Source organism: Ursus arctos, unplaced genomic scaffold, assembly GCF_023065955.2.
Source record: "Ursus arctos isolate Adak ecotype North America unplaced genomic scaffold, UrsArc2.0 scaffold_16, whole genome shotgun sequence".
Lineage (NCBI taxonomy): Eukaryota > Metazoa > Chordata > Mammalia > Carnivora > Ursidae > Ursus > Ursus arctos.
Genome location: NW_026622830.1, coordinates 13,015,122 through 13,041,396, shown reverse-complemented (window position 1 = coordinate 13,041,396; position 26,275 = coordinate 13,015,122). Strand labels below are relative to the sequence as shown.

The window sequence follows — 26,275 nt, the reverse complement described above, 5'->3', positions numbered from 1 at the left end:
CATTTACGGGCTCATTTAACAAATACTCATTGGGTGTCTGTTCCCAGGGTTCCAGGCTTCCTGTTAAGGACTTGGGATGTGGTCACAAGGTCCCCATCCCCATGGTAATCACAGTCCTGTGCAGGGTGTAGAAAAGCATTCGTAAGAAGGCAGGGGACTTGGGAGGGACAGGAAGTTTTCACTCGCTTAGGATTACCTTTGGCTGCTGGGGGTGGGGGACAGAGACTGTAAGGACAAGAGAGGGGACCACAGCTGGCATGATGGGAAGCTCCTCTTCTTGCCTGGACCTGGGTGCCCAGAGAAAACTGTCCCATAGGTGCCCCCTGGAAGCCTGGGGTTCTAACTCTTGTCTGAACTCGGGTGAGATAAGCCAGCTCACCCCAAATTTCTCAGGGCATCCCGCCAAACTGGAGTCTCCTGGCTCCAGGACTAGTTAAATTTTCTGCCTGGGAAGCCCACATGAGTTGCTTTAGGGCTGTGCCTTGAGAATGATGGCTTTGCTCCTGAGACCTGGTTTGAGGGCAGGGAGGGGGGCAGAGAAGGGAAGTTGCCCCCTCTACCCAGGGGGCAGCCCTGAAACCCACCTCTTGATACTCTCTTCACTTGGCAAGTTAACCTGGAACAGAGGGTCTCCTTTTCTGAGCCATTGGCTCCCTGGGCAGGAAGTCTAATTTTTATTCTGAATCCTAGTGCTGATCCCGCCCCCGTGGAAGCTTCTACCGCAGTTTGTGTTCAGAAGAGACTCACATCCGTTTAAGTAGCAATTATATTTCATGAAGCTGAGGGCTCTGGAGTCAGAAACGCTGGGTTCACACCCCAGCTCTATCACCTGCTATCTGCGGGCCAACCACTCACCTTTTTTTTTTTTTTTTAAAGATTTTATTTATTTAACAGATAGAGACAGCTAGCGAGAGAGGGAACACAAGCAGGGGGAGTGGGAGAGGAAGAAGCAGGCTCCCAGCGGAGAAGCCTGATGCGGGGCTCGATCCCAGAACGCCAGGATCACGCCCTGAGCCGAAGGCAGACGCTTCACGACTGCGCCACCCAGGCGCCCCAACCACTCACCTTTCTCAGTCTGTGTATCTAAAAAATGGGCCCGATAACAGTCCCTTCTTCAGATGGTGGCGTGAGCACTTGACGAATAAAGCACTCAGCAAGGAGCCCAGCACTGAGAAAACCCACAGTGAACACTGGCTCTGATTATTGTCACGTGTTTGCTCAACCGACCTTCATGGCAACTCTGAGAAGTGGACTTCGTGCCCATTTGACAGATGGGGAAACTGAGGTCACAAAACTAACAAGCAATGCACTCAGAGCGAGACCTCAGGCCTTTGTATTTTTTGTCTGCTCCATCGCTTTTCCCCCACAAACAAAATTATTAATGAGTCTATGGTGGTTTGCACTACGTATCAAGAAAGCTTTTCTGTAAAGGGTTAGCTAGGAAATGTGAGAGGCTTTGCAGGCCAGATATCTCAGTTGCAACTACTGCTCACTGTCCCTGCAGCACGAAAGCAGCCACCGTGGAGATGAATGGGTGTGTCTGTGCTCCGGTAAAAGGAGAGGCCCGCTCAATTGTAAATTTCATGTCATTTTCACCTGTCGTGAAAGCTGCTCTTTTTTTGATTCTTTTTCAATGAGTTAAAAATGTAAAAACCATTTTAAGCTCAAAGGCTAGATAAAAACACTTGGTGGGCAGGATTCGGCCCATGGGCCCTTGTTCAGAGAATGGATTTGGAAGCCCGATGCCTGGGTTTGAATCCTAAGCTTTACGACTTACTAGCTGTGTGGCCTCGTTCCCTAGCCTCTCTCTGCCTCAGTTTCCTTACATGCTGGTTTTGAAGAGTCACAGCACGCATGGTGTAGGCTATAGTGAGACACGCATGGGTTAATTCTGTATCACGTAGAATGACTTCAACAGACCTGCTGCATGTTACGTCTAAGTGAGTGCTACTCATTATTCCTCAAGAATCACACGCCTGCGCTTTCCATGTGAAGATGAAAACAGTACAGGCAAATCTGGTTCCCTTGCAGCACACCTCACCCCTGCTTCTGATCTCGGCCCCTTTTGTCCCTTACCAGGAAGTACTTTTTCAGATGCGTTGTTACACGTGTTACAGTACCGCTTTATGCATCTTTTTTACACCGATCAGATCATACTGTGCATATTCATTCAATCACTCAACAAACACAGCAGTGAACACAACGAATCCACGTGCCTGCCTTCAAGGGCCTTGTACTCTGATGCCAGGAGACAGACATAAAGACAATCAGTGCTCCACACAGCTGTGGTGCATCAGTGGTGATCAGCTTGTGGGGGAAGGAGAGTTGGGGCGGGGGTGCCCTTGACACACAGTCATCTAGGAAGGTGACATCTGAACAGGGGCCTGCAGGAGTTCTGTCTGCAGCCTGCTCTTGCCTTTAGTCCTATGTCCAAGGCCCTTTTGGTGGCTTTACACACAGATCCCCCTTGTCTTTTTCTAGAATCCTCCAGGGTAGGGTTCCTTTGTGGTCATTTAATCATTTCCTGCACTGGTGGCCTTCACTGATTTCTCTCGGTAGCAGACAAAGCCGCAAACAACAGCTGAGGCAGCTCGCCTCCTGCATCTGAGGGAGGCTTCTCCAGAACACAGGAGCACAGAGGCCAGACCAAAGGGTGGTCCCATCCAAATGTACAGAGACCACCATCCCTCAGGGCCTTCCCACCGCCCGGGTCTCACCTCCTCCCCACCTGGAAGCCCCTTCTGCGACCGGACCCGAGTCATTCCTAGCTCCCTCCCGCCGCCAGCGCCACGTTCTCCAACCTTCTCTGGCTACCCGCGTGTGCGCTATATCATTCCTCTCTTATCATCGCTGCCGCTCTGTCCACCTTGCCATCAGGACCCTTTCCAGGGCATCTGGCCTTGGGAATAGTGACTCAGGACAGAGTCCTCAAAGGGCCTTTTGCAGGGAACTAGGGAAGGACTGTCACTTCTTCCCCAGCTGGGCCTCCTGCTGAAGCCACTGAGGCCAGCAATGAACCCTGGCAGAGGCCTCTCACTGCTCAGACTGCTGGAGCCCGGACTCCCCAGCTCTGCCTCTGCTGAGACTCCCAGCTCACTCAGGCTCCCCCCGCTGCTCTGGCCCCCACTGCCTGCTGCCCGCCTCAGGTCTCCACCCTGGACCTGTGCCAGCTCGGACTCCAAAGGGGCCCCCATCCCTCTGTTCCCAGGCCTCCGCTCACAGGGGGCCCAGGAATCCTCCCACGGGGTTCCTCTCATTCACAGGGGAGATGTGTCTGTGGCAGGAAACGGGGTGAAAGAACAGCCACTGCGTGTCCCGCCCTCAGCCCCAAAGGGACTCTGAGTGTCCCTGGATAACTTGATTACAGGGCTGCTCTGAGACCAGGCGTGGACATGGTGAGGAATTTTAACAAGGACGCAGTGGATTTTTCTAGGTTTGGAGGATCTTCCTGTGCTGAGTCTGGGAGGAGAGACGCAGCGTGTTTAGCCCCAACACACTATAATTTGTATTTCTAGCGTTTGAATCCCCCCACCAAGACTTTGGAATTAATTCACTTGAGAGGGAATGGAGGCCTGCTCTGTGCAGAGTGAGACACAGGGCGAGGGGAGACAGTGGTGCCCAGTGGATGTCATGTGTGGTTTCTGCCACCAGGGCCTTAAGTGATCAGACTCAGTGAGGGGACACATCAGTGGTGATCCCCTGTCCAAGGTAGGAGGGATCCCCAAATGTGGTGTTTCCAGAAGGGGAGTGGATACCGTGTTTTTAGGCCGTTGAGCATCTGCTTAGCTTTCTTCCGTGGAATATTTTCATTTTCATACTGGCTCTATTCTCAGCGGATGTTCCAGGGTCTGGCTCCAGGGCAGGGCTCCCGCTGTCCCCACCTCTGGTTCAGGAGCGGAGCATGTGACTACAGCCCATTGAAACACTGTCTCCTTCGCTGGCCACACTGATTGGTTCAGGGGCAGACATGTGACCGATCCAGAGCCAATGAGATGCAATGAGACTCGCTAGGAATCCTGGGAAGGAAATTCCCTCACTTGCAGCTGGGCAGGAAGGTGAGTGCATGGAGGGGGGGCCATATTGCCACCCACGAGGGGAAAGGGGGAAGGGGAGGGACAGGAAGGGAGGAGGACAGAAGGGAAGAGGGGGGAGGCAGCCAGCGGGGGAGAGGCTGTAAATGGCGCTGGAGAGAAGAAAACAGAGGTTAGAGGAGAAGCCACCACCTAAAGATTTTGTTTGAGCCCCTGGATCCAGCTATGTCTGATGCCATGACTGCTGGTCCAGTTAAATCAGCTGATGTTTCCTCCTCAGTTGAGCCATTTTGAGTGAGTTTCTGTTCCCAAGCACCTGAGAGAGGCCAGTCTGATTCTAGAAAGGATAAATCCTGTAGTTTAGGGCACTCGGGGAAGGATTCGTGGAAGAGAAGATGGATAAGACGAATAAATTCAGGGTGTGAGAGCCCTAGTAAAGATTTGGAGATGGTTGTAATAACCGACAAGGCTGGTCTGGTTGAACTGTCTCATACTGGGGATGCCGAAATAGGAGCCGGGGCTGGTGTGTGTGTGCGTGTGTGTTTCTACACTGTGCCGTGGCATTCCGGCTTTATCACACGCGCCATCACGCCACAGGTAATCACGCACCCCCGCATGCCAGACTGCGAGCACCTGGGTCTGTTTCTGTTCATCTTCGGATACCCAGCGCCTGGCATAGGGCCTGGCACATAGCAGGCTCTCCACAAATAGTTGTTAATGAGTAATATAACCAAATTCAACGAGTCCACTCACGCATAGGACTGCTGGGAAGGTTAGAAACGCTACATATAAAACACCCGGCACGTCCCAGACCCTCACAGGGGCTAAGTAGACGTGCACCTTATGACGTATGCAGGGGCGTGTCCATTTTCCTGATTTGGGAACTGAGCCTCTTTGGAGCAGGGAGCATAACCAAGGGCACAGAATGTGTCGAGGTGGGGCTCTGAACCCCAGTCCTCTGACTCCAAGACGGAAAGTCACCGCACAGTCCCTGGACGGCAGCGGGCAGAATAGCACAGCGCGTGTGAAGGCTGCACATCCAGGGGTCAGGTCTGGCCACCAGGCAAACTTGATTCACGCAGGATGTTGGAAAAGTCTGAATTGGTTGCCAATATAAAAAAATGAGGAGATTTCACAGGGAAGGACACACGGATTTGTAGCTTCTGCTGAAAAATCAGAAAACCTGGCTATCTTGGGCTCACATTTCTATGGGGGACTGACAAGCCTGATCTGAGCTGGCAGCCTCCTCTTAGACAGAAACATTCTCCATAGTCCCCACCACTCCCTATTGTCCTGCCCACTCCTAGCTTGCTATCCCATGTGACTACCTGTCCCCTGGTGACTTCTGCCTGGGAGGGGGACCTTGTGTAGTGAGTCAGAGAGAGAGGAACTCGGGAGGGCAGCCCCGAGGAATCCTCACACTAACCCAGAGAACCCTGCTTATGACAGTCAGCCAGGGCTAGTGGCAGTGACAGTGGGAAGAACGTCAGGGGAAAGAATGGGTCAAGAAAGCTGCAGGGGGATGTAAGAGTCGGCTTTGAAGATATAGTTGGGACAGGAATATTTGCTAGTCTCCAGATTTTTTTTTAAATGGAAAGTTTAGATAAGACATCACTGTTGGTCTCCCATCCTCCTCCTCTTTCTGCCCCCCCTCTCGATTTAAGCCAAGAATCAGCAAACTATAGCCCGTGGGCCAAAATAGGCCCATTGCTTCTTTTTATAAATAAAGTTTTATTGGAACGAGCCATGCTTATTTGTTTACACCTTACCTATGGTGGCTTTTACGCTACAGTGGCAGCCGTCAGTAGTTGCAACAGAGACTGTACAGCTTGTAACTGTAAAATATTTAGTATATGGCCCTCTATGGACAGAGTTTGCTGTCCTGATCTGAATTACTTCGTATTGAATATCACTGTATAGAAGGGGCTCTTCTGAGGCTCTAGGTGTATTAACTTACGCAATCCTCAACCACCTTTCTGATAACACCACAACGAAATACACGACACCCCAGTAAAAGAGAATAATAAAGACGACAGTACCAGTGTTCATGAGGAATGTGGAGGAACTGGAACGCTTATAACATTCCTGGCTGGGGCTGTCGACTGGTTCAACCACGGAACCTATCCTGCGTCCCAGCGATTCTCCTCGCGGGCGTGTAACCAAAAGAAAAGAGGACCTACGTCTACCCAAAGCCGTGTGTACGGGTGTTCACAGCAGCCTCATTCATAACCGGCCCACACCGGAGACAACCAGAATGTCCATCAGGGGCTGAGCGGGTTCATACCTGCCGTCCACACATCACTACGCGGCAATGAGGGGAACACACTGCTGAGCGCACCGCAGGCACCTGGAGGACCATCACCAGCGTGAGGCTGAGTGCAAAAAGCCCGACCCCAAAAGAGCCCATACAGCGTGACTCCATGGATGTGAGGTTCTAGAAAAGGCAAAACCAGTCTGTGGTGGTGGAAGCTGGAACACAGGTGACCTCGGGGGTGGGAGTTGTGACTGGAAAGGGGTACAAGGGAGCCTCTGGGGGCTGGAAATGCTCTATAGCTTGACCCGGGTGGCACAGCCACGCGTGAGAACTCCCCGAGCCGTCCATGTCAGATCTGTGCGCTCTGTCCCCTATCGGACGAGTCAGTAGGGCTAGAAAAACCACGACACGGACAGCCAGCAAACACACTGAGGTACCGTCACACGACGAGAGGGAAGGATCTACACCCCACGTGACAACGTGGGTGGGTCTCGACGTGGTGCGAAGGCCAAGGGACTGGATACAGAATGGGTGTGTCACACTGCAGGTCGGAGCCGTGGCTGTCCCGTGGGAGGGCGGTCGTGGAAGGAGCTACGTGAGGGGGCTTCTGGGGCTGGCGGGGATCGTCGGCTTCGTGACCTACCCGCGTGCGGGGGACAGGCGCCGGTTCAGCTGGTGAAAAGGCACTGAACCGGACTGTCCGTACGCACGCTTTCTACAACATCCCCAGCTCCGGCATCCTGTGCCGTGACCAGTACTCAGACGCAGAGACTATTACGTGAGGGAGAAACACACGGAGAAGCAGAGGCTTCTGGAGGCTCTCCCTGAAGTAAGGGTCACCACCGTCTGAAGCCAGGCAGTCAAGGTCCCGTGTCACGCGCCTCGCTGTCCCCGAGCCGGGGACAGGCAGGACTTACCTTGGAGTAGTCAAAGCCGTGCTTCTCCTTCACCCCGTTCCGACAGAGCGTGTAGTTATAAAAGCGGGAGTTTTTAAGGAGGCCGACCCACTCCTTCCAGCCAGGCGGTACGTAGGAGCCGTTGTATTCATTAAGATACTTCCCGAAGAAAGCTGGAGGGGGAGAAGGGTCAGGAGGCCACGTGAGAAAGCAGAGAGCAAAAGTCTCCTGTCACCCGACCACCGTGTCCCCAACGTGTGAAAACAGCGCTGCCCTCTGGGCCTCCTTCCCAGATGTTTTTATGTGCGTAAAACATAGAGGATTACAGGGAAATTAAATTATTTTGAAACACAGTTATCTAAATATTAAAACAATCTGCCATATAGGAACATGCCCTTTTAAAAAAAATATTACCTTGCAAAGAGTAATAGTTTCGAAGTAGTGATAAGTGAAAATATTTCATTTTGTGATATCTGCCCCCACTGCTGTGGAGTATTATAACATCAGTGATCCCTACAGACGACAAAATTACAGATTCTCTTGTGCTACAGTTCATGGCCCACCTTCCTACCAATGCTACGGGACGGTGTAGGTTTGTAAAAATAAGAACGCGATTCTTTCCCATTCAAGCTAACGGACCCCTTGAATTCTGTCTACGGCACGGGGACCAGAACGGCTCATATCAGACCACGAACGATACCAATTGTTGCTGGGGATGTGGCTTAAGAGGCCTTTGCACCTGCCAGGGGACGTGCAGACGGGCCCACCTCCTGTGCGACCCTGACTGGCAGTCTCTGCTCACCTTGAACTCAGACCTTCTGACCTAGCCATTCGAATCCTGGGGACTGACTCAGCAGGAAGGTGTTCCTTCCTTCCCCAAGTCACGGCAGGACACGGCTCAGTGTAGCACGGTTCACGAGAGCCAAAAACTAGAAACAAGTCAGATGCCTGCTGGAAATCTGTACGGTGGAATGAATACTACTCCAGAACGAGACGGCACGAACCCAGGCCACGTTCAGTAACACATGCAGCTCGACCACCTAATCGCGTTGAGAGATAAACCAGAGATGAAAGAACGCTGTAAGGTCTCCTTTCCCTGGTGGTCAGAGAGAGGCGACACACATCTGCGGTGCTGGAGAAGAAGGCAGGGGCTCTCGCTGGGCGTGGGGCGTGCTGCTTGGGAGACGGCCTCGTTCTAGCTCCCGCCGCAACCTGGGTGCTTCCGTGCCTGAAACCCCGCTGGGCTGGACATTCAGGAGCGGAGCCCGTCTCCACAATTCGCCTTTCACACCGGCGACGGGGCTGATGTAAAGAAAATCACCCGGATTCCTCTCGAAGGGGATACACCCCCAAACTCTCTGCGGGTGAAGAGGTAACACACAAGATCTTCTTTATGATACTTTCTTGTTCTTCTTTCTTCTCAACGAGCAAGTATGATTTTTAATAATTACAACCCATTAAGCCATTTTTAGGAAACAGAGAAATCTGTGAGAGTTTTTCTAGAGACAGAGGCCCTGTGCCACCGCCGTCCTTTGGATGAGGACACTGGGGCTCGCGACATGCGGGAGCCGGTGCTGAGAGCTGCAGAGGGGAGAGTTCCAGATTGCTGAAGGGAGTGAAAGGGATGTCGCCAGCAGAGTGCTTAGCGCCGTGCCTGGCAAACTGGGAGCGTTCAGTGGTGAGACGAGATGAGAAGAGACAGACAGGGGGAGATGAACATCCGCAGAGGGAGGAGCGGGGCTGGGGCTGGGCTCTGATGCCAGCAGAGGATGAGACGGGTCCCTCTACCTGGAACCTTTGAAAAAGCATGGAGAGCTGCCTTGGGCCTGTGGCTCCTAGAGAAGAGAGGCCTGCGCGGGGAGGGCGGGGATGGGACAGGAGCCCTCCACGGGGGTTTTCCTGGAGGCCTGGCAGGTGGCTGGCACTGCCTGGGAGCGGAAAGGCCTTTTATTTTTTATTTTTTTTATTTTTTAAAGATTTTATTTATTTATTTGAGAGAGAGAGAGAGACAGCCAGAGAGAGAGGGAACACAAGCAGGGGGAGTGGGAGAGGAAGAAGCAGGCTCATAGCGGAGGAGCCTGATGTGGGGCTCGATCCCAGAACGCCGGGATCATGCCCTGAGCCGAAGGCAGATACTTAACGACTGAGCCATCCAGGTGCCCCAGAAAGGCCTTTTAGGACCCAAGCAGCCATTCCCGAATCCCTGTGGCACAGGGGAGAGGGAAGCATGGGCATCCAATCCTCGCCTGGCACTCAGGGCCGGGAAGGAAGTGGGAAGCTGAGAAAACACCTCCCGGAAGGATCTGGGCACCAGAGGAGATGAAAATAGGAAGGAGGGGTAAGGCCCAGGGTGGGACCTCCCTTTGTGTGGGAGGGCGAAGCCAAGCCAGAAAGAATCCTGGCATTCTGGAGGCGAGGGCTGGGGAAACTGGCCGCCTCTGCTCTGAGTCTCAGGGAACGTCCATTATTTAGGTGCTGGGTGCCTGGCTTGGTGTCAGGGTGGGAGGACTGAGATGTGGGCTGGAGTTAAGGGGCAGCAGCACCCCTGCACCGGGCTAGCAGTAGGCTTGATTCCCCTCTTGGCAAGTTCACACACGGCTGCATCTGTCCCCTGAAAGCAGCGGGGCTCAGCCAGGGGCGATTTCGCCCCTCAGGGACACTTGGCAATGTCTGCAGACGTTTCTGGTTTTGTCACAGGTTGGGGCGGGCCACGCTGCCGACATCCAGGGGGTCGGGGTCAGGGACGCCGCTCACCATCCCACAGTGCTCAGGATGGCCCGGAGAATCATCATCCCTTGTAAAATGTCAACAGTCTGCAGGTGAGAAACCCTGCCACCCGCACGTCCCTCTCTTCTGCAAAAGAACCACGTAGGGAGGGCTGGAAAGGCTCCTAGAGATCAAGTGCAGTCCAGGAAATAAGATCTACTAAACCTCAATGACCTATTCCTCGTGTGTGATGTGTCTTTCTATATGTAAGGAGCTCCACTCTGGTAACACTGCCGGCCTCCCTCCACTCTCTCCTGTTCCTCCCTCCTCGGGGAGAGTCACAAACGGCAGCGTCAGCAAACATTTCCCGTGAAGGCCCAGATAGTAAATACTGCAGGCTTTGTGGGCCAGACGGTCTCTACTGCAACTATTCAATAGTTGTAGGAAACAGTCACAGAAATATACATAAACAAGTGGGTGTGGCTCTGTTCCAATAAAACTTTATTTACAAAAACAGATGGAGGGCCAGATGAGTAAAACAATCGGAGGGAGGGATATTAAGGAAATAATAAATCAGTGTGCCCATCCATGGTAAAAATCAGGATGGCAGCACAATGAAACTGCTGTTTGGGGTAACACGCCTTGGGCACGTATGGATTCATATATTGACAACTATTTATTAAGCTCCAGTGGTATACCAGGAGCTGTCCCAGGCAATGGCAATACAGCAGTGAATGAGGCCAGCGGGGTCCCTGCCCTCATGGGGCAGACATTCAGGTGGGGGCTGTGACAGAGAAGGGTGGTGGTGTTGGTAAAAACAGTGATGAAGGAAATAAAGGATGGCATTGCAACAAAGTGGCCAGAGCTGGACCCCTGGAGGCACCGCTGGTTTGAGGGGTCAGGGAAGGCTGCTGAGGAGTGATGAGAGAGGCACCGCTGGTTTGAGGGGTCAGGGAAGGCTACTGAGGAGTGATGAGAATGAGTCAGGGGGAACAGGAGTACAAGGGAAACTGCTCCAGACAGAGGCGATAGCCAGTGCAAAGGGCCTGAGGCGGGGACAAGCGTAGGGGCATTGGAGGACCCCAGGGAGGCCAGTGAAGGAGGGAGAAGATGACATTACAGGGTAGAGGGATGAGATCACGAGAAGAAGCAATAGGAGGCACGGCGGGGAAATTTAAAAGGGTCCGCATGTCCCCTGAAATACTATGCAACAGATAGTGCATTTTCCTAAAATCGGGACACATCCTGAAAAGAACCAAGACCACAAGTAATTTCAGAAGCACAGAACCTCCCTCAGTTTGCAGAAGGGTGAACGAAAGCCCAGGGAAAACTGGGTTCTCTCCCAGGTCCCCCAAATCCGGCTTGCGAGCCTACGGTTTGTCCCTGAAGATCTGCACTAAGGTCTTCCTGATGAAATATGCAACTCGGAATGCTAGAGAGTTCCAGTCTTGGCGCAGCCGGTGGGATAACTCTTTCCTGGGGGGTGAGAAGCCAGCCTTGGGAAGCTCACCCTTGCCCATTGTCACCCAATGCCACGGGTGTTGAAGTATCTGTGGCGAGCTCCTGTGCTGGAATCCCCCGTCACGTCTCTCCCCTCTCTCCAAATCCCCAACCCTTAGAAAATCCCGAAAGAGTTGATTATTCAGGGCTCCGCAAGACCCCAGAAAACAGGGCTTCTGTCAAAGGCTTTTAGTGCCAAATTAGATTTTGCTCTCATTTGATTAGATTTCCCCAAGGCAGTTTTTAAAATGGTTATTCCGGCACCGTTGAGGTGGGAGCAGCAAATTAGCACGGGCCCTGGGGCTCCAGGGCTGGGAGATACAGCCAGGAGAATGAGCTGGAATTAAAATCAAGATTAAAAATACAGCCGCATTGTGGCTGGAGCCCCGAGTCACTGAGCTTTTGCGGCTGGGACACTGCAGAAAGCAAGAGCAGCAACCTGAGGGCGGGCGCGGGGAGGAGCACCTTGGCGGGCGGATTAAGAGGAATTAAATGCCAGGCCAGGAAAGGCCACTGATAATGTGCTGGCTGACGCTGGCCCCAGGGAGCAAGCTGGCATCAAGTGAAAGGCTGGAGCACTCGCTGCTTCCCGTGTGCCAGGCACGGGGTGGAGATCTCCACCTGGCAGTGGAGACCTGTGTTTAGCCTCTTCGGTCCTGACTGTGGTCCTGTGGGTACCACGGTTTCCTTACTTAAGGACACATGGGCTGATCTTCACACTCCGGGGCTGCAGGCATAATCTCAGCTGGACCAATCAGAGCACTCCATTTCGCCGGCTACTGTCATTGGTTCGGGGACAGGCATGTGACCCAAGCTGGGCCAATGAGAGCGAGCCCTGGGATTTTTAGGGAGGTACTGGAAAATCGAAGTTCTTCCAATGGGCTCAAAGCTGATGACACTGGAAGTTGTTGGCAGCCATCTTGCCACCAAGAGGGGAGAGTCTATTTGAACATGAAGTGGTATGGAAGAGAGCAGCAGTGAACGAGGTGGGGAGGGAGGGAGGAAGGAAGGAGAGAGAGATGCACTGAAAAAGAGAGACTCTAGTTCGAGTTCCTGGATCTGCTCTTACCCGAAGCCACCTCGAATGCTAGCATTTTCAGTTATATTAGTGATTCCTAATCAGGGGACACTGGACACTGGGGACACCTTTGGTTGTCACAGCTGAGTGGGGAGATACTAGTAGTACCTAGTAGACAGAGGCCAGGGACGCTGGTAAACACGCTATAATGCACAGGACAGCCCCCCAGGACAAAGAACTATCTGCCTCCAAACGTCAGTAGTGCCAAGGTTGAGAAAGCCTGAGTTACGTCAACCTATAAATCCCATCACTTCGCTTTTGGTTGTTGTTATTTGCTTAATTCGGTTTGAGTTGAGCTCTTTCACTTGCAATAAAAGACCCAAGGAAAAGAAGAAGAGATGCTTAGTGGAGAGCAGGGTTTGGCAAACCAAATCTGGGCTGCCACCTGTTTTTGTGAATACTTTCATTGGAACGAAGCCACACCCATTTGTTTATATATTGTTATGGCTGCACGCACACTATAATGGCAGAGTTGAGATGTTGCACCAGAGACGATGTGGCTGTAAGTCCAAAATGTTTACTATCTGGCCCTTTGCAGGAAGAGTTTTCCAACCCTTGGCATTATGAACAAAATTCCTTGTGTGGGGTGAGGGATCCCTCAGGGATTTGAAGCAGGGCTAGGTTTAACCCGGAGGAAGTGGGGCCAGTTATGCCGAAGTGGACACTGAAGGGCACGGCAGCGGGGGGGCTCCACGGTGCAAAGGAATGACCCGCAGCCGGCACAGCAATGACAAGAATGGAGCAGCCAATCACAGGCCATCTTTGCCTTGTATGGTCCTGACACGCACAAATGTCAGTTTCCACCGTTGAGCTGAATGGTTCCTGTTTAGCTCGCATGGTACGTGAACTGTAATTCTGCACTAAGTACAACGCGCTACTGGCTCTCCAGTCCACCAATCACTGTGTAAATAACAGATGCACATTAGGATCAGTGGCCCAGCACGTGGCTGCTTGCACAGCCTATTGGCAACCAGTCCCCAAACATCTGTGACTCAGTTCACGCACAGACAGCAAAACATGTGGTTGGGTTGCCTCCTTGTCTCCTGATGATAAATCTACAAGACGTGTTACCAAAGTGGATTGTGGAAGGGGAGAACCAACCAACAGAAATGAAAGTGCAACCAAGAAATGAAAAGCTAGGGGCACCTGGGTGGCTCAGTAGTTAAGCGTCTGCCTTCGGCTCAGGTCATGATCCCAGGGTCCTAAGATCCAGCCCCGCATTGGCCTCCCTGCTCAGCGGGAAGCCCACTTCTTCCTCCCTCACTCCCCCTGCTTGTGTTCCCTCTCTTTCTGTGTCTCTCTCTGTCAAATAAATAAAATCTTAAAAAAAAAAAAAAGAAAAGCTAGCTGATGTGGACAGGCGAGGGGCAGGTAGAAGGAATCGAAGACACCAAGCCGACCGTGGGGATGTCAACGTGCACAGTGTGGGAAGCTCTCGATTCGCAGTCTGACGGCTTAATCATGGAAAAAAATGAGGAAACGTGATCGTGACAGAAAGGATGAAGATGTCTCAGAGGACGTAATGCTGGCAAAGACACTCCACATTAAGGAGGCTCTTGGAGATAGGTCGCTACACTGAATGCTGTGTGTCCTTGGGCAACTAGTTTAATCTCCTGATGCCTCAGCTTCTCCGCTTACAACATGGGGATGATGACAGCGTCTGCCTGGTGGGCTGCTGTGAGAACTGATGTACACACACGAGCCCACCCTGTCTTATCACCCTTCGCTTACCCGAGCTTCACAGACACGGCATGGCTTACGAACTGAAGGCTTGTGGAACCTGGTGTCCCGCAAGTCAACCAATGCTCTTTTTCCAACCGCATTTGCTCACTTTGTGTCTCTGGGTCACGGCTTGGTAATTCTTGCCATATTTCAAACTTATTCATGATTACTATATTTGCTACGGTGATCTGTGATTACGACGCGTGGGAGGCTCAGATGATGGTTAGCATTTTTTAGCAATAAAGTATTTTTAAATTAAGGTATGTGCATTGCTTTTTTCAGACATCATGCTATGGCACACTTAAGAGACCACAGTATTATGTAAACATAACTTTTATATGCACTGGGAAACCAAAAAAAAAATTCATTTGACTCACTTTAATGTGATATTTGCTTTGTCGTGGCCGTCTGGAGCTGAACCCGCAAAATCTCTGTAATATGCCTGTACTGCTTAGACGTGGCACAGGACATGTGCCCGCTAAGTGTTGGTTCATTATGGCCAGTGGGTCCCCCTTCCTACCCACATCTTGCTCCACTGATACCTTATTTAATAGAGTCCCCACAGAGACAGATGTCAAAATCCACCCTCCCCACCACCGACTTTGAGGGGACTGTTCACCCCCCAAGTCCTTTTGAAACCCTCTCTTCTGGTCCTGCGGGCCAGCGCAGGCAGCTCTTCGGTAGAAAGCTCCGTGCGCCTGTCCCCCTCCTGGCTGCTTTCTCCATTTGTCTGAGTTAAGTGCTGCTGGGGAACCATTGAGAGTCTGATGGGAGAACCAGGCCCTTCTGTTATCTCTCCCAGCCCTGAATCTAACCGAAATTGCCTCATACTAATCGCATTTGCGGTCTGTAAAAGCTGGGTCTTGCAGTGACTGGAGACGCAGATTAGCCGGCGGTAAACCCGGCCCAGGAGGGCAGATGGGGGCATCATCTTGGATCTGGGGGAGAGGGAGGGTTTCTGCCACTGGAAACTAACAGGCATCCTGGGCACTCTCTCTGTGCTGGAGCGCAGCTCCAGCTGGGATGGGGGACCTTGTCCTGAACATCAGGGCAGCCGTGAGTTACTTCTCTGGGTAACATAAGACGTGATATGGGACAACGGCCAAAAGTGCGTCTCTGCAGCCAGACTCTCCCGGTCCGTCACCTCCTGATCGCGGAACGGCAAGTGACCTCACCGCTCTGTGCCCTGGTGGGCAGCAATGACGGTAAGCCACTGCCTACTGTCACATGGAGGAAAGGAACTGACATGGGTAAGGAACGTGGAATAGGAGCTGGCACGTCCTTGCTAGGCAAGTGGCAACTACTGGGGCTCCCAGCACCCCTGCCAGGACGCAGCCTTCTCCCTCCCATCAGGGGCCATCTGGATGGAACCATCAGCAGGGCTGCCTGAAGGACGCTGGCGTCTCTCAACACATACTTATCCCACACCATCTCCGCCCACATCCTACATTAGCGATAATGGGTAAATAACTAAGAGTCGAAAGGTCCCAGAGTTGACTGGTTGAATCATGCTACATTTTGGTATTTACATTCAAATAGAAATATTTCACTAAATATTTATTCATTTTGATTTGACAGTTTCCTATTTTGGAGCTGACACAGCCACACATGCATGCATACACACATACACACACACACACACACACACACACACACACACACACACACACACACACACACTCTTTCCTTCAGGTACCCCCTGAGAAGCCACAGCCACTCACCCCTGCTTCTTCCCAAATATAAAGGTCCCAACTGCCAATCAAGGTGCCCTTTCCCACCTAAGGGGTGGGTGTATGGCTGAGCTTGGCCAATCAGACTCTAGCCTGGGACTTTGACTCCTGAGCTAGGAGACAAAGGCAGAAGAAGGGTTGGAGTTTTGTAAGACCCCCTGAGGGGACAGTTGTTGAAAAGTTGCAGCCTGGGGGGCTCCGTCAGTCAAGGGTCCAACCCTTGGTTTCATCTCAGGGGTCGTGAGATCAAGCCCTGTGTTAGGCTCCGTGCTCATGGGGAGTCTGCTTGAAGATGCTCTCCCTCTGCTCCTCCCCCCACTTGTGCTCATTCTCTCTCTCTCTCTCTCTCAAATAAATCTCTAAAAATTGTAAAACAAAACAAAACAAAACAAAAAACAAAACAAAACAAAACAAAAACCCTGCATCCTGAATCTGCAAATCCAGTGTTTGGAAATCCAAAAAAAAAAAAAAAAAAAAAAAAGAGGCAAGACCATCAAGTCTCAAAAGCGATAGAAATGTGTCTTGTTCTTCCTCCTCATTGCCTTGCTGACAGTGGAAATGGCCTTCCCCTGATCATGCTGACTCCCCTTTAGTCTGCCCATAACCCAGGCACCCCCAAACGGCCAGGAGGACCCTTCTGAACCCAAGACCATTCTTGCTATGCCCCTTCAGTGACCTGTCCACCTGTCCTGCTAATCTCTGCCCACGTCTCCCACCCCTCGCCCCTCTGCTCACTCCGTTCTAGCCGCTCCAGGCCTCTTGTTCCTTAAAACACGCCAAACTCACTGCCACCTCAGGGCATTTGCACCTGCTCTTTCCTCTACCTCACACCTGCTCCCCTCTCCCATGGACCGGCTCCTTGTCACCGTGATGTCTCAGGCCAGACGGCCCCTCCTCTGCGGAGCTGTCCCTGATTGCCCTATTTCAAGCCCCCGTCCCTCTGTACCGGGCTGTTTATCTTCTCTGTGGCCCTCAGCGCCCTCTGAAATCACTGCAGATGTGTCTGCTTTCTTGTTTATCATCACCCCCCCACGCAAGGGGCCTTGCCTGCCCAAGACCTGGCCTGCAGCGGGCACACAGTCATAGCTGCTCACAGGGTCACTGGGTCGATGGCTTTGGATGAGACACACAGGCTGTGCAGTGCGAAGCTGCCCCTCGCCGGTGTTTTAAGCCTCTCCCCGCCCCTGGGAAGGCGGGAGGACTGGAGATGGAGCAACTAAATGTTTCATTAAGAGGGATTTCTATTACAGGGTCTGCAGACAAGAACGCTGGGTGTTGGAAAGGGGGCCAGGGGAGGCGGCCAAGAGGTCACCCCAGAGCCTGTGCGTACAGTACACCCAACATCAGGCCAGCAGGGGCGAGGGCTCCCCAGGGGACCCTGGGGCCATGTCTGGAGGCATTCCTGGTTGTCCCAACTAGCGGAGAGGGTGCTGTTGGCCTCTAGGGGTCAGAGACCAGGGATGTGCCAACCACCCTACAGGGCACAGGGCAGCCCTGCCACAGAGGAGAATCCGACTCCATGGTGAGAGCAGTGCCTGGGCTGAGGACCCCAGCGGTGCAGAGGGGGTGCGGTGTGGCTCTGAGGGCCAGGCTTTGAGCTCTGTCTCCCCGGGCAAGTGAGCGCCCCTCTCTAAGCCTCGGCGACTCGATCTATAAAATGGGAACAGCAACAAATGAGATCACGTCTGGCCTAGAGTAAGCACTCCAAAAAAAGGAGCTAGGAGAGTTCTCAAAATATAACCTGCTTCCTTTTTCGGGGTGGGGGGATGAAAATGCAGGTCTCCCGAGAAATGAAAACGGGCGCTAGAAACCAGCTGTGATACCGTCTTGGCAAATCACAAGGCCCCTCTGAGACTCCGGTGACGAGCCTGGGGAAGGATGCGGACACGGCCCAGAGCGATCGGCTGGGCACGACACACATCTGTGAGCAATGACAGCCTGCGTGTGGAGCCGAGCCATGACAATAAACAACGCTCGCCGGAGCAATTCGGAAAGGTCAGTGAGAAATGAAGTAGAACCTTCTGGAAAGTCCATCTTTCCTGGAAGAAACCACTCCATTTCACACGCCAGGAGTTTGGGAAAACAAAAAGGGGTCTTTGCTTTTCGTGGCACCTTCTAAATTCCAGTTGTCTGGGGGTCTCTTTCCCATGTTTTGTCACTTTTAGGTATTGGTTGCATGGTCACAAACTTCCTAGTTTCCCTCAGGTCAATTCGTCTGGTGCCAACCAGGCGTTTCGAGCTGGCCTCTTGCTCGGTTCCCTAAACCTGCTTCTGTTCCAGCATTCTGGTCCATGCTGGCTCCTCAGGCCACACAGCGGGCAGGGTCTTCAGCTCCTCTGTCCCTATTCACACCCACTGACCATCTGTCATGGTGTCTCTGCCTTCAGAAGGAACTCAAGATTGAGTGCTTCCCACATGTCCCTGTGACTGGCTTGGTCCGAGCCACCAACCTTCTCTTACCTGGGCCTTGCTGGAGCCCCCTCCCTGGTCTTCCCCTAGGGTAGCCAGAAGCAATCCGCTAAATCACAGATCCCATCAAGCCACAGTTGTGCTCAAAACCCTTTGATAGCTCCGCGTCACACTCAAACTAAAATCTAGAGTCCCTGGCACGGCCTGCCCCTCCCTGACCTCGTCTCCCTCACTTGGCCTGGGTCCGTTCTGCTCCAGCCGCAGGGGCCTCTTCCTGTCTTCTTAGGCCTGAAGCTCATTTCTGCCTCAGGGCCTTTGCTCTTGCTGCTTCCTCTGAAGGACCCTCTTCCTCAGACCCCTGCAGGGATCACTTCTTCATCGTTCCCAGGCATTTGCTCAAATACTCCCTTACTGGGTTACATCCCTAACTATCCTGTTAACACGGTCTCTCCCCTACCCTGGTCCTCCCTCTTCCCTCACTTTGTTCCTCCACGGTATTTCTCGCCACCGGACTAATTTATTTGTCTTTTGGGTTTTATCACCTGCCTGCGCCATGAAAACATCAGCTCAAGGTCAGAGCTTTCTGGATTCCTTGTTCCCACCTGTGTCCCTATACCTAGAACAGAGCTTGGGAAGCAGTAAGGCCTCAACAGACATTTGTGGCGTGAATGAGCAAATGACTGAACCACCAAACACCCGGGTTATGGGGGGGGCGGTCGGTGGGGATCACGTCCCATGGAGGGAAGAGCAGATGCTCGCCGCCCATCGCATGGGGTACATCTGTGGGCGGAGACGCAGGGAGAACTGTTACGTTATTGTCTTTCTCTGTGATTCTGTGCCATCTGCTTGACTGAATCTGGATCTACTCAATCCACACGGGGCATGACGTCACCGCGGGGTGTTCCGCAAAACTGAAGAAGGGCCCAAGGCACGGGTTCTCCAGCGTTCCGGTACCAAAGTCCCTTACGCATTCTTGAGGGCCCCAAATAGATTCGTTTATGTTGGTTTTATCCAACGATAGCTACCATGTCAGAAATGAAAACCGAGAAATTTGTAACACGTTAATTCATTTAAAAATAGTAACAATAAACCTACTTGTTAGCGTGTATTTTTAAAAATGATAATTAGATTTTCCCCAAACCGAATAAAATCAGTGAGAAGAACTGTACTGTTTTCCATGTTGACCAAGCTCTCTAACGTCCAGTTTAACAGAAGACAGCTGGACTCGCGGACCTACGCCTGCGGTCAGCCTGGTGAGAGGTGTTGTTTTGGTTCTGTGTCAAGAAAAATCCAGCCTTCCGTAGATATGCACACAGAAGGGAAAGGAGCATTTTAATGGCTCTTTGAGATAACTGTGGGTGTGTTACACACCCTCAGAAAATATTGTACCCTTGATGCAGATAAGGGTGAAGGGCAACTCCTGTCCAGTATTATCATGAAAAGAGTTCTGGGGCCAGGGATCCTGGGCCCACTTTGAGAACTGCTAGATTGGAGGGTAATGATGTTCCCCAACAGCCCAACGAGATAGACGTGCTTTTTGTTCCCATTTTACAGGTGGAGAAACTGAGGCACGGAGAGGTGAAGTCCTTTGTGCCCAGCGTCCCACAGTGGCTGGTGAGTGGCAGAACTGAGACTCGAACCCAGGGGCCCGTCTCCACTTGCTACCCCGCCCTGCCTGCCAGCAGGACGGCACCCCCAGTCCCTGCAGATGGGAGCGCCTCCTGTCCGCTGCGCTGGGGGAGGCAGGGAAACTCATGAGGGAGAAAGGAAACAGCAAGCAGGCTGGTGAACAGCGAAAGGCAGGGGCAAGGACAGATGGACCTCATGATCCCACAGACCCTGCCCCTCCATGGGCTCCGACTACCCTCCAGAGCGCTTCCTGCTGGAATTCCAGGTGGAACAGAGATTCCACACTGAGGTCATTCCCCACGCTCCGTGCTCCGAGGTTCATCTGCCTGCGGGCTGCTGAGGAAAGGCCATCCCAGAGCCTGAGCCCCTCGCCTTCTCAGAGTGCCGGCGTGGGAACACAGGCAAGAGCCAGACATCACCTCGGTCACTCTTTCCAGACGTGCAGGAAGGGTTTACGGGGTGCTGTCGTCTTGGGAGGTAGTCGGGTGTGAGGTTGAACGTGGGTGCAGGAGCTGACAGCCCGGGTTGAAATCCAGCTACTCCCATCTACCAGCTCAGTTTTCCCAACTGTAAAATGGGGATAATAATATGCCTGCCTGACAAAGGTGTTGGGGAGAGTTCAACGAGGAAACACAGGGAAACTGCCCCCAAAATGTCGGTCGCTGTTTGTATTATAACATTATTTACTGGGACATCATATACTCATTCATTCATTCATTCATGCATGCATGCATGCATTCACTCATTCAGGAAGCATTTAGAAGGCCACTGCTCACACACCAGACGTGGTTCTCGGGACTAGGGACACACGGAACAACACAAAATAAATTAACAAACAACTAAAACCACACCCTCATGGCATTACGTTCAAGGATTGAGGACAGTCTGAGGCGGGGGATGCAGGACCCCCGGAGGCTGTCACAGTAATTCAGGAGAGAGGCTGGGATGGTTCTAAGCAGGTGGGGGCAGAAGGCTGGGTTGGTTTCGGGCTATTTTTGGAGTTGGAGCCGCCATGGTTTGCAGCTGGATTAGACGCGGTGTGGGAAAGAAGTGAGAGGAGTCAAGGACAGTTTCGAGGTTTCTGTCTTGATCAACAAGGACATCCGCCCATCATGGAGGAAGGGAACACCGTGGGAGGGGCCAGGTTCTGTGGTGGGGATGACAAAGAGCTCAAGGTCACACACGTTAACCTTGAGGTTCCTGGTAGCTGGGTAGTTCAGGCGGAGAGAGAGTGCGGGCAGCCTGGAGATACCATTCAGGTTCAAGGGCAAGGTCTGGGCTGGGAGGAGAAATGTGGGAGTGGTCAGCATTTCGATGGCATTTAAATCTGTGCGATCACCTAGGGAAGGGGTTCTTAATCTGTGGTTCCTGAACCGGGATGGGAAAACTCCATCTTTATGGATTTTCATGACCCCCTAACGAGCATCTCTACCAACAGGCCAGATGTTTTCATATCATGTTACAGCTAAAAACCAGACATCTCGAGATACCACCAAAGCCAGCACTACCACGATGCAAATTATCAGACCCATCAGTTATCCCCTAAATAACCAGGACATCGTGTCATTTAATCTGTGAAGAAGCATGCATATCACAGTTTATAAACGATTTTGGTATCACTGACTTCTTTGTAATCCTGTGTGTTTTCTTCTTTGCCTTTAATTTGCATGTATTCTGAAAAGGATCACACAGATGCCAAGGGGGACACGTGGCTCTCAAAGGGGTAAAACCCCCAGGGAGGGAATGAGTATTGCTAGTGAAGAGGGCCCTGGGCTCCCAAGGAAGGGGTCAGGATGATGGGACAGCAGCCTACCAGATGGAAAGGGGCTGCAGGTGGGGTAGGAGGAGGACCAATCAGGAAGCCAGATGTAGGAAGCATTTCCAGGAGTTTGGTGGGATCAGCTCAGCTCCTGCTGCTAAGGATGATGGTGGCTCCTTCTCCAGGATGAGTGAGCACACGAACCACGATCCCCACCAGACATTATAGCTTCCCAAGCACAGCTCAGCCTCTGCCCGGCCCAACACTTCAAGCACTAGAGCTGGGAGTGTATTCAGCTCAATTATTTCCCAGTCACTAGTTTACGTAAGAAGGGGCGCATTTGGTATGATTCCACGCCTGCAACCTTCCCTCTGCTCTGGAGCACATCAACTCCCTTTCTTCCTCCTCCCCTGGGAGAGAGCGTGCATAATTTACAACCAGGCACACAAACTCAAACGAGATTCAGGTGCTCCCGCAAATGAATGGAACGGACCAAGGATAAGAGAAGGAGAGGTGTGCAGGGAATGGGGTTTCTAGCCATGCCCGTGAAGCCTCACAGAGCCTGCTGTGTCGCCCCAGTGCCCGTGTGCTGCTTCTCTACAGAAGCAGAATTACTAGCTGGGTCCAAGGCCAGCAGAATGGAGGTGACATTCTCAGCTTCCCGCACCGCCGGAAGTGGCCATGACCGACTGGAGGAGATGTGGGTGGAAGTAGTGTGAGCTCTGGTAATGTGCCTACAGAAAGCGTGTGTGCCTCCCCTGGATCTTCGACTTCCTGCTGGCTGGCTGTGGACGTGGTGAGCCGTTCGGGACATGGGCAGTCCCCCAGGATGGTGGGGCAACATCACAGAAGGAGCCTGGGCACCAACACCAGGTGTGCCTATCAGCCCTGGGCTGTTAGTGCCCAAACGGTCAAAGGAGAGACAAATAAACACCTGTCATCTCTAAACCACTGTTCTTTGGGGACTGAAACGCCCCCAGCTGTACCTATATTCTAACAAATACTGGGCGAGGGGGGAGCTGTGACACGTATCTAGTTGGTGACTGCCATCTAGTAGGGGGCTGCAAACCTTTTCTGCCAAGGTTCAGGCTGTAGGTAGTTCCACTTTGCAGCCCCGTGGTCCTGTGGCAATTATTCAACTCTGCCATGGTAGAGCGTAAGCAGCTGCCGACAATACACGAATGAAAAAGCTGTGTTCTAATAAAACTTTATTTATAAAAACAGATAACAAATTTCTGTGGGCTGCAGTCTACTGACCCCCTACTGTCCAGGAATGTTGCTAATATCTGGCAAGATCTTTTTTTTTTTTTTTTTTTTTTTGAGAGAGAGTGAGTGCACACGAGCTGCAAACGAGTGTGTGGGGGAGGGGCAGAGAGAGAGGGAGGGAGAGGAGCCCAACTCAGGGCTCGATCTCATGACCCTGAGATCATTACCGAGCCAAAATCAAGTCAGATGCCTAACTGACTGAGCCACCCAAGCACATTCCCTGCCCTGCCCCCCCTCACCCCCCCCACCAAGCAAAGTTTAGAAACTGAACTTTTTGGTGAAGTTTCCAGATTTTAAAAAACACCTTATAATTCAAACAGCACATATTTGGGGTTGAAGTGTGAATTTGGGCTGTTGGCTGCTATTTTACAAGACCCACATGTGGTCCCCAGGGGTACAGAATAGAAGCTGAGCTGGTCCCGGCCAAGGTTCAATCTCACCCCTACTGCCCAGAGGAGGGCCCTGGGTCGTGAGACCTTCACCATCCATCCTTTGGCTTTGGGGGCTCCGGATCTGGGCAGGGGAAAACAATCCCACTAACTCTCTGGGGGTGGAGCTGGGGTCTCCTGAGGTACAAGTGATAAATGAGAAGGCAATGCTTTTGCAAACTCCAGAGCACCATAAATATTAGATGCAAAATGCCACAGGACTGAAGGCTTTGTTTTTTTGGCAGACAAACTAGCTGAGGAAGCAGGGCCGGGAAGAAAGGCATTAAATAAACCCCGAGCCCCAGAGCTCTTCGGGCTGGGGCATTTCTGATATTCTGTAACTGGATCCTTTTAACTTTGGGCTGCTTGCAAGGTTACAACATGAGTCTCTTTCTTCTGCTTTTGAAAAGACACCAAACGCAAATTGCGGCACAAAGTGATAGATCAATGCTCTGGAAGTTCTGGATGCCAGAGATGGGATCTTGCTGAACTGAGAACTGTGGGAAAGCAAACAAGGAAGCTGGGGGCATCATTACACACGGAGGAGGCATCTTGGGCTGGAAGCAAAGAGAGCTGGGAGAAATGCTCTCCTCCCACTTGCCCCTTGAGGGGGGAAAAGCTGGATTTGGGTTTTTATAGTAGACATCTGTTTCAGTTTTCTGCCGGGCATCCATTTTCCTGTCTTTTGGTAACTGTACCTTTTGAGGTACCTATTCAGGTGAGGCTGTTCCTGGCTCCCAGCTCCTGGGCTAGGCACGTGATCTGGGGTTGGCCAATCAGGGTGTCTCCCCGCCCCCTGGCCTCTGTGATTGGGTAAGGGAGGGCCATATGACCCTTGCTGAGCCAATGAAAGCCTCCCCTGAGACTTTTGCTGGAGCACTGGGAAGAGGCTCTCTCTTTCAGCCAGGGTCACCATGCCAGTGGGGTGGGACCTTTGAGGGCCATCTTAACGCCACAAAGCAGAACCTTCCTAAGCATAAAGCAAACCCAGATGAAAGAAAATCCAAGAAGCAGAAAGACAGGTTCTGATGACAATGTTTGAGTACTGGGACTTAGCTAAACTTGCCTGAACTAACTGCAATTATATTTCTGAATGCTGGAAAAGGGAGACAGTAATCCACACTCCATTTTGTTCTCATTTTTTGCTTACCTCAAGCCTAAGGCCAAAGAGTCCTCTGTTCATTCAAATCTTTATTGGGCACCCAGTACCTGCCTGGCACTGTTCTTGGACAGGAGGATACAGCAGTGAACACAATAGGCAAGAAATAAATTCCAAACACCTGAGATAACTTCAAGGGGATAATAAATTCTACAAAGGACATAAAGCAGGGTGTCATGGTAGAGAGTGACAGGGCTTGGGGAGGGCTAATTCATGCAGGGAGGTCAGGGAAGCAGCAGGGATGTTAGAGACAGAAGGTGAATGATGATAAGAAACAAGCTGTGTGAGCAGTGCTCTAGGCAGATGCAACCACAAGTGCAAAGGTCCTGGGGCAAGTGTGACCTTGGACTGTTTGAGGAACAGCAAGGAGGCCAGGCAGTCTGAGTGTTGTTAGGAAGGGAGGTAGGAGATATGCACAGAGACGGGAGCAGGCTGAGGTTGAACAAGGCCTTGGCAGCTCTAGCAAGGAGCTGAGTTTATTCTAAGGGCATTGGGGAGCCAATGGAGGGTCTTGTGCAGGGAGTGACATGGCTAGAATTCCAGTTTTCAAAGCTTCCTCTTGGTGCCGGGTGCAGAGGAGGAATGGCTAATCACTGGGGAGAAGCAGGGATGAGCAAATAACCAGAGTGAAGGTTGAGGGCTGCTCCTGGCTGTTTGTGGCGAGCTCATTACTGCGGAGGAAGGCTGAGCTGTCCCAGTGTCGGAGGTGTGGAGGGCGGGCTGCTTGGGCCTCGAACTACAGGCTGCCCTGGGCCCCCTACTCCTCGGGAGGGCCATGCATCTCCGGCAAATGAAGCTGGGGCCCATCCACGTCCTGGAAACTTGACTAGCTGGCACGGCGGCCTCCCCCAGCACTACTGACAAGTTTTATCACCTGCTGAGTCCACATCAGGAAGGGTGGTATTTGAAAATCTTTCTGTCCCTTTTAAAAGCATGTTTTTTTTTTTTTTTTTAAGAGACAGCCAGCGAGAGAGGGAACACAGCAGGGGAGTGGGAGAGGAAGAAGCAGGCTCTCAGCGGAGGAGCCTGATGTGGGGCTCGATCCCAGGACTCTGGGATCACGCCCTGAGCCGAAGGCAGACGCTTAACGACTGAGCCACCCAGGCACCTCTAAAAGCATGGTTTTGTCCAGAAGGATGGAACAGGTGGGGGGGGCAGGGGGTGTGAAGAAAACCCCCAACAGCTCTTAGAACAAGGCCTGGGCAGACTATCCATCATTGGATATTTAATTATCACTTTGGAGGAAGGTGACACTAAGCTGATCCTTTGAAGAGCGGCTCTCGACACCATGAGACGGACGTCCATTGCTGTGACAAATATTTTGTAACGTTCCCTTATTTTCCTGAAAGAAAACTGCAGGTAACGAAAACTACCTAGGCACATTTTTTCCCGAAAAATCAATACAACGCCCTAATTACAACCTACGAGAGGAATAGAAGGAAGGCAATTTATAACCAAGAAAAATTTCCGTATGAACTTTCGAGCCCATCCCTCAAGGAGAGGCGACGGAGTAGTCAGGCGGCACCTAGACACGGATTCAGAGGCGTGTGAGAGACAGACGCAGGCTGGGTGGGCCCCCCGCGCTCGCAAACCAAGTGCTTCTGGTAGCCGTGCTCTCAGCGCCGACTTTCGGTAACGGGGGATAACTCCGGGAAAAGCTTTGCACTCAAGTAGGATACATTCCTTCCGTTTACTGATCACTTCCATC

At 52.1% G+C, this 26,275-nt stretch overlaps 1 protein-coding gene across 3 annotated transcripts in view; it reads right to left on the bottom strand.

Moving 5' to 3' along the window:
- SULF2 (sulfatase 2) overlaps nucleotides 1-26,275 on the bottom strand; it is a 112,622-nt gene that overhangs the window by 30,615 nt on the left and 55,732 nt on the right. For all 3 annotated transcript variants that reach the window (XM_026503686.4, XM_026503685.4, XM_057312483.1), the window contains exon 4: nucleotides 7,203-7,354. In XM_026503686.4, the coding sequence (XP_026359471.1) occupies nucleotides 7,203-7,354 (152 nt within the window). The remainder of the gene's footprint in view (nucleotides 1-7,202; nucleotides 7,355-26,275) is intronic.